The sequence below is a fragment of the Scylla paramamosain genome, chromosome 38, assembly GCF_035594125.1.
Source record: "Scylla paramamosain isolate STU-SP2022 chromosome 38, ASM3559412v1, whole genome shotgun sequence".
NCBI classification, from domain to species: domain Eukaryota; kingdom Metazoa; phylum Arthropoda; class Malacostraca; order Decapoda; family Portunidae; genus Scylla; species Scylla paramamosain.
Window position 1 is genome coordinate 13,745,121 of NC_087188.1, and position 8,614 is coordinate 13,753,734.

General features: G+C 44.8%; 1 protein-coding gene and 1 long non-coding RNA gene across 2 annotated transcripts in view; one reads left to right on the forward strand and one right to left on the reverse strand.

The window, feature by feature from the left end:
* The first annotated feature begins 1,782 nt into the window (after window positions 1–1,782).
* LOC135091836 (zinc finger protein-like 1 homolog) lies at window positions 1,783–6,804 on the forward strand. Its single transcript, XM_063989838.1, has 6 exons — window positions 1,783–1,969; window positions 3,098–3,209; window positions 3,704–3,897; window positions 4,093–4,255; window positions 4,641–4,929; window positions 5,107–6,804. The coding sequence occupies exons 1-6, from the start codon at window positions 1,868–1,870 to the stop codon at window positions 5,297–5,299; spliced, it is 1,053 nt and encodes a 350-aa protein (XP_063845908.1). The 5' UTR covers window positions 1,783–1,867; the 3' UTR covers window positions 5,300–6,804.
* An 842-nt stretch (window positions 6,805–7,646) lies between these two features.
* LOC135091837 (uncharacterized) overlaps window positions 7,647–8,614 on the reverse strand; it is a 1,267-nt gene continuing 299 nt past the window's right edge. Inside the window, exons 2-3 of the long non-coding RNA XR_010262656.1 lie at window positions 8,276–8,372; window positions 7,647–7,815 (exon numbers count right to left, since the gene is read on the reverse strand). This is a non-coding gene — a long non-coding RNA (uncharacterized LOC135091837). The remainder of the gene's footprint in view (window positions 7,816–8,275; window positions 8,373–8,614) is intronic.

An 8,614-nucleotide genomic window follows, 5' to 3' on the forward strand; every position in this document is an offset into this window, starting at 1 on the left:
CAGACATGTGAAGCATACTCCATACATGGACGGATAAGGCCCTTGTACAGAGTTAGCAGCTGGGGGGTGAGAAAAACTGGCGGAGACGTCTCAGAACACCTAACTTCATAGAAGCTGTTTTAGCTAGGGATGAGATGTGAAGTTTCCAGTTCAGATTATAAGTAAAGGACAGACCGAGGATGTTCAGTGTAGAAGAGGGGGACAGTTGAGTGTCATTGAAGAAGAGGGGATAGCTGTCTGGAAGGTTGTGTCGAGTTGACAGATGGAGGAATTGAGTTTTTGAGGTATTGAACAATACCAAGTTTGCTCTGCCCCAATCAGAAATTTTAGAAAGATCAGAAGTCAAGCGTTCTGTGGCTTCCCTGCGTGATATGTTTACCTCCTGAAGGGTTGGACGTCTATGAAAAGACGTGGAAAAGTGCAGGGTGGTATCATCAGCGTAGGAGTGGATAGGACAAGAAGTTTGGTTTAGAAGATCATTAATGAATAATAAGAAGAGAGTGGGTGACAGGACAGAACCCTGAGGAACACCACTGTTGATAGATGTAGGAGAAGAACAGTGACCGTCTACCACAGCAGCAATAGAACGGTCAGAAAGGAAACTTGAGATGAAGTTACAGAGAGAAGGATAGAAACCGTAGGAGGGTAATTTGGAAATCAAAGCTTTGTGCCAGACTCTGTTTGGAAAGCCAAAGCTGGTGGTGAACATTGAAGTCTCCAAGAATGGAGATCTCTGCAAAAGGGAAGAGGGTCAGAATGTGCTCCACTTTGGAAGTTAAGTAGTCAAAGAATTTCTTATAGTCAGAGGAGTTAGGTGAGAGGTATACAGCACAGATAAATTTAGTATGAGAATGACTCTGTAGTCGTAGCCAGATGGTGGAAAACTCGGAAGATTCAAGAGCGTGGGCACGAGAGCAGGTTAAGTCATTGCGCACATAAACGCAGCATCCAGCTTTGGATCGAAAATGAGGATAAAGAAAGTAGGAGGGAACAGAAAACTCAGACACCTGAGTTTCAGTGAGGAAAAGAAGATCAGGCAAATCAGGTGTACCCAATGATAAGCAGGTCCGCCTATCAGGGCCATCAACATTACAGCTAGTCCTGGTGTTCCTTGGGTTTACAGGCTGGGGGACACTCCATACAGATTCTCCCCAGAACTGTTTCCTGCACGTCCTCTGGCGCACGAAGGTTTGGTTGGTTCTTTGTGTCAGGTAGGGCAGGGAGGTGGGTCGTTCATCGCGTCACGAGGAAGCAGTGTAGTGAGCGATAGGGAGGAGAGAAGAGTGCTGCCCTGACTGTTACTCCATGTGAATTGAGTTGCTGCCTGCCCGGGTGAGAGTGTTACTAGTGGCTGGTCGGCTGTGGACGGCATTGTGAGTGGTGGGTGCCGCAACACCTTCTTTAGTAGAGAGAGATGGGGGAGACTACTCGTCATAGTAGAGAATTGAAAAAACCGCGTCTACCCAGGCGAGCAGGAGCGACGCACCCAGAATGCAATTAGCTTAATCTGGCTCTCCCCTTTCCCACAATATTAGATAATTGCATTTTTATATTTATATATTTCTGAAAGTGGCGTAGACTGGCGAATAATTTATAACAACATAAACAAATGTGATACTGCGTACCGAACAATTACGTTCTCCTGAACCTCGCCAAGATATATCATTTACCTTACTTAGATCCCACAAAGTACCAATATGTTGATAAAACAATCCCTGGGAACAATGAGGAGGCGTGAAAAGCGTGAATTGATTAAGCATTAAGGCGGTGCAGGAGCGGGATCCGGATGACAGCGAACGGGGCGAGCTAGACGTGGCAGGTCAACACAACTCCGCACAGCACAGCGGCAGGCGGCAGGCGGGGCAGGATGGGGCTGTGCAAGTGTTCCAGGAAGAAAGTCACCAACCAGTTCTGTTTCGAGCACGCCACCAATGTCTGCGAGCACTGCATGGTGGCAGAACATCCCAGGGTGGGTCTGTGTGGGGGCACGGCTGCTGTGTGTGTGACAGGAGGGGTGCTCTGGGTCATGGCTGTGCTAGGGGCGTGACAAGATTGGTCTGCCTGGCTGGTCTGTATGGCTTAGAGGTGTGATAGGTGACAGTTCCACACACCTCAAGCATTGCTGTGCTTGGGCTGGCCTGTGTGTGTCAGGGGCGTGCTGGGGATGTGACAGGGAGGGAAAGGGCCATACATCTCAGTCACTGGTCTGCTGGACCGGTTTGCGTGGGTTAGGGGCTGAGGGGTGGGGACGGCGTGACAAGGCACAGAGCCACACACCTCAGGGTTTGGTTTTTGAGTCACCACACCCAGGGACAGCAGCACAGCAGACCATGGAGGATGGCGTCAACACGAATCCCCTCAGTGTGTTAGCTGTCACTACCCACTCATAACTACTTAATTTTGCTAAGAAGCGCTGGAGGAAGATAGAGGGAGAGAAGGAAGAGAGGAATGAAGGAAATAACAAAGGAGGGGAGAAAAATGGAGGGAAGAATGAAGGAAGATCAGGAAAATACAAAAATGCAAATGAAGGAAGGAAGGAAGGAAGGAAGGAATGTGGTTATATTCTCCAAGTGAATATTTTTAGAATATTTCCCCAAGATATTCACTCCAGGACATCTTTCTCCTCAGAATGTCACCTTTTTTGACATTTTCCCTGATGATGATTCCTCCCCTGGGGCATATTTTCCTCCTGACACCACTGTTATGGTAACTAGTGTGTGGAACCATTGCTGCTGAATGGAGTGTGCTACCAACATGTGTGGTCAGAGTTCAGCCCGGCCAAGACACTCTGTGAGGCCAGGCACCTGGCAGACAGGAGACTGGGTGGACACAGCATGGGACTGTGTCTGAACAGCAGAAAATAAGTACTTGCACATTGCTGGGCTGCACTCTAGCTGCAGCCTTGCAGCAAACAATACGTGAATAAATGAAGTACAGCAGTGGGGGTGTTGCAAGGCACTCTGGCTCTGGGTGACATGCAGATCATATCGATAAGATAAATAAAAGTATGTGTGTGTGTGTACTGTCTCAACAAGCACAATAATAATAATAATAACATAAAATGTGTATAAATGTGTAATTCGTGGTTGCTTTGCAGTGTATAATTCAGTCGTACCTCAAGTGGCTGGACAACAGCGAGTACAACCCTGTGTGTCAAGTGTGCAGCTCTCTGCTGTCCTCCGGGGAGTGTGTGCGTCTGGTGTGTTATGGTGAGTGCTGCTCACTCTCTCCTTCCGTCACACTCTTCCCATGTTTGTTGACACTCTTACCCTGAAGTAAGGAAATGTTGGCTGGAAGAAAGTGCATGTGAGGAGTGGATGACATCACTCTGTACTCAGACTGTTAATCTGTCCACTCATCCCTCTCTAGCCTGTCTTTGCTTGAAGTAAGAAAAAGTTGAGCCTGTTCGTGAGAAATGGAATATCAGTCTGTACTCATTTCCTCCTCTAGAAGCAAGGAAAAGTTAACCTGCATGTAACAAGTAGAAGACAAAGAACATAAGCCTTTTCTCATTTCCTCTGTCAGACTGTCTGTCTGTTGAGTTAAAGGAAGGAAATGTTGAATCTATATGTGAGGAATGGAACATCAATCTTCACTCATCCCTTCCTTTATTTTCCTCAGACTGTCACATGTAGGCCTGATGGTTTCTTGCAGCTTCCCTTATGTTTTTACATTCTCCATCCAATCATTCTTGGTCCTCCAGATGTGTTCCACAAAGAGTGCCTCAATGAGTGGGCCAGTCAGCTGCCACCAAACACAGCCCCTGCAGGATACAAGTGTCCCGTGTGTTCTCAGCCTGTCTTCCCTGCTGCTAACCTGGTGTCCCCCGTGGCCGACTATCTGCGGGAGACCCTGGCCGCCTACCCCTGGGCCAGGACGGGTCTTGGCTTGCCTTTGGTATGACCCTTCCTTCTTGTTGTGTGTTGTCAAGACTGGATGTGCATTGGTCTGAATTTCTAGTACTAATCATTTAGAGTGTGACATCTCGACAGCCTCAGTATAATATGTCATATTCCACATGTATTTGTGAAAGTTGATTTATAAAACTACTGTAAGTGGCTCAGAGGGAGTTCATATCATAACACTTCGCAGATAGAGGAGAAGAAGACCCAAGGGGAGGTGGACTGGAGCACCTCGAATGGAGTGGTGGTGAGCGAGAGTGACCACAGGCCTGCCACACACACTCAGCCCCCACAAACCCACACGGAGCCCCACACACACCAGCAGGAGTCACACCTGCGGGTAAACACACACGGTGAGGAAACGGACTGTGATTTGTATGTACAAGTGTTTGTTTATGATGCAGTATTAGGAAATATTTTAAAACTGGCTGTCATTTGTGTGTTATCAGTGTTTTTTTATTGATTGAAGTCCAGAAAGTCAGTTTTGTTATTGTTATGAGTAGTATTAGTAGTATGTTAGTGTTATTATTGTTATTGTTGGTAATATCATAGTTATTTATTAGTAGATGTAACCAGACTGCTTGTGATGCACTAACCAGCTGGTGTAAGTCATGAATTTAAAGTAATAGTTAATTATTTGGGACAACAGCAGTGTGTCGGCTTCCTTGCACTCATCACCTGTTGACTGAGGAGTCAGGATGATCAGGTGAGATGACCAGGTTAACTCTTTCCCTTCAGGTGCCTCAGTTGGTGGTGGTGGTGGTGGTGCAGGGAGTGGCAGCAGTAGTGGGATGCGCGTCACAGCCATGGAGGATCCTCCCATCACCCCATCACAGTTCAGAGACCATCATCACCATCCCCACCATACTGCCACCACCTCCACCCCCTCCACGGCAGGCACCAGTGTGGCTCGGAAAGGCTCCTCCTCCGATACCAAGGTGTTGTTGAGTGATGATTTGGACGTCGATGAGAGTGAAAATAAGTACAAGCGGAGATCTGCGGTTGAGTGGTTTGGCCGCTGGTGGAGGTATACTATGCTTGTCTGTGTGTTGTGTTTGTTCTCTCAGTATACAGCTTTCCTCTTTGTATTCATTGTTTTCACTGATAACTATAGACATACAGTATTTAATTTCATTCATATGGAGATCGAAAAACAAAAACATGACATTTCAGAAAAGTACTGAGAATGTCTTTTTATCTCCAGAACGATGAACCGGCCAGCGTCACGCCACCACCAGGGCCTCACACTGGGGGTGCGGCGCATGGTGGTGCTGCTTATGGTGCTGGGGTGTGTGACGCTCTTTGTGGTGTTGTCTTACTTCAGTCGTGGTGCCTCAGACAACGACCCAATGCTGGACCCCTTCAATAACCCTAATATTCACATTGAGGGTGAATAGCAGGTGTTGTTAGGGCTTAGGTTTGGTTTTTGTTTGTGTGTGCGTGTGTGTATGTTCCCCAGACTCCAGAACCGAATGTGTCTTATCAATCATGTTCTTTTTTTTTTCCTTTTTTGGTACGAGACATATTGGATCACACTGTTATGCTGTGAAGTCTTGATTCTTTTTGTATTCGTTCCTGTATTTCATCAAACGTTTTATCCTTAATGACACCTGCCACATACAGATTTTGTGGGCAAGATATCATCAAGACAATAATTACATGTATGCATATTAGAAACCTTTTAATATACAATCTCCTACTAGCCAAAGTGTTTCCAGCATCATTTCACTAACACACGTATGCTGCCGATTGTGAGCAGTGTTGTAGCTTTGCAGGGCAGCACACGGTTTTGAGTAACTAGAGACATGTCATTGTTTCGTCCAGGTGACTTTGCTCACATCTTGTCTGCTCAAGTGAAATTGTGGAAGTGTAACAAAGAACAGGAGTCTTATGTACTTAGGATTGTTCAATGGAGCTCCAGTTTAGCAGTGTGTGTGTGTGTGTGTGAGAATTAAGAATGTGCAATCAAGAATGTGTGCTCTTTTATTTGTCTCGATTATTCTGTGGTTTGTCTCCTGTGATTGTCCAGTTTTATTAAGTTAATATTGGTTGTTTTCCTTTTAGAGTTTATACATAATGAATTCTGCTGTGTATATTGTATGACATGAAGTGCAAGGGGTTAATTTCTTACAGTTTAAGGCTCTTTGGTTTTTATATTTGTCCTTCTTGGTTCAGATACAGCTTAGGGGATGTAGCTAAGCTTCCCAGATAAACGGAGAAGTCTGCAGTTCACAGACCAGTGGGTGAGCCAACTCATCCACACAAGCTTAATTAAAGACTAGCTGTATTGTTTTAAATATAAGCTTGTCTTAAACATTCATTTATGCACTGAGTATCTACATAACTATGCCATTATTGAGTGTTGTAGAGGGTGACTGCTTGTCCTCCCTATCCCTGTGGTGACAGACGTGTGGACTGTAAGAGACATGTGGAGTGTGAGAGACGTGTGGACTGTGAGAGACGTGTGGACTGAGAAAGATGTGTAGAGTGCAAGAGACGTGTGGAGTGCAAGAGACATGTAGACTGTGAGAGACTTGTGGACTGAGAGAGACTTGTGGACTGAGAGACGTGGGTCTGGGGTGTACATAATGTAACGGTTTCTCTGCACATCTTGAGTTAATGGTAAGGCGTTTCCTCACAACACTTGGGTTACATAGTAGTCTTGCATGCACTCTTCTTGTTTTAAAGTGATCACATTAAGAATAATATATATGTATATCTCCATCTATAAAATATGAATTTAAATCTTTTATTTTGTTTAGAAAATGAAAACTTGATATTAGTCTTGAGAAGTCCATGGCATATTTCTATAATTTCTTTTGTATTATTGGCAGTGATGTATGTATATATATGGCCTATTATGATAGTGTAAATATGAATTATATATTTCAGATATAATGAGTGACTTCATTTTACTATACCAGAGAGCGAGAGAGAGAGAATTCCCTATACAAAACAACTTTTTACTTGTGATCCTTGTATCCCATCTCTACTTTATTCAGTAATCACATAGAACTCATTAACTTCTGCCACTCAAGTTGTAGACGATCTCTAACATTTGTCATCATATTCTCCACACACCATCTCAGAGTCCTTTAATTTCCCACTGGCCACCTTCAAATACAAATTCTTTCTTAGCACTTATGATGGAAACTGAAGACTTGCATGCCAGCCACTGTTCTCTGAGTGCAAAGAGTACATCATGCAGTGGATATCATGGCATGGGGCCCTTAGTGTCAGTTATGCAAAATCTTCCTCTGGTTTTATGATGGACCTTCCTGTGAACTATTGCTTTGTTTAATTAAGTGTTGTACCAAGTGAAGGTCTTGTCTCAACGTTCCCTTCAGTGGTGGTTGAAGCAGTGGGTGGCGCGAGGCATTCGGAGTCCTGAGCCGGAATGACAGACTCTCTTTAGAATTCATTAGTGTGTCTTATTTGTTTGGGTGTAGTACAGTGGGCCACGAGACTTCCCTTCCATCCAGAGCACATGGGGCTACGAGTGTGAATGATTGTGTGGGTGTAATGCTACCCCATGTGGGATTGCTGGTCTGGTGTGTGTGGGTAGGAATGTGCTCCACTATTATTGTGTTATCTTGGCACCAGTTTAGCAGAGTGCTGTACTCACTAACAACAATGTGTTGGACCCTTGTGGACCTGTCTACTTGCCTGGCAGCCGGTAACACCAAGCTCCTTCATCTGTGTACATTACTTGTAAGGAGATTGCACTATGGGAAAGAATCATTATTGGATTTAGTATTTTATTACAAATATTTGATGTATGAGAACAGAGTGAAAATAATGACTGGCTTTGAATCAAGAGACAGAAGCAAAGCTATTACAAAACCACTGAATCCGTCCAGAACACTGAGTCTTCATTTGCTGCTACTGCATTGGCTGGAGGTTCAGCTCGGCCCTGTGGAAGGACACCAATTATACCAGAGAATCTTACATAGTGCGATGAATTTTTTTTTCTGATATAGGAGGGACACCAAACAAGGGCAACATAAATCCAATAAAAAAAAATTTACTGTGATGCTGGTCCCTGAAAAAGGTCTGAAGCGGTAGTAAGAAATTGAAGGATAAATGTCTTGAAACCTTCTTGAATGTATGTGGAGACACAAGGTCAATACAGAAACAGGCTGGGTGAAGAGTGAAAGAGTGGTTAGGCAAGGTTGTATATTGCCACCAACCCTGTTTAGTGTGTATACAGAAGGATACAAATTATACAGGAGAAATTACTGGTATATGGCAAGATTCATTCATTCATTCATATGGTGATTCATTAAAGTTCTGCTCACGTAGTCTTTCAATACTCTGTGGCCCTTACCTGCTCCCTGGCCACCTCATTAAGCTCACCACTCACCACCACTCACCTCAGCTGCTGGGAGAAGTCATCCTCAATGTTGTCGTCATCCCAGTTGTCCTCCCACACATTGATGTCCTCCGCGTCCTCCTCCGCCGCGCCCCAGTCTGTTGGCAATGCACACACTTGTATATTAGGAAAACCAGTGGGGCAGGTAGGTTAGGTTAGTGTCCTTAAGGCGGCGGTGGTTAGGTAAAGTAAGATAAACTAGCATGTTCCACAATTATCGAAATATGGCGTCTCATCCTAGACTTTTTTAACGAATATCTAAATCTGGCATAGTTTAGCCTCCCCCACCCTAAAACCCAGCTTTCCCACCAACTTGACGGTAATAGAACACATAAGGGGC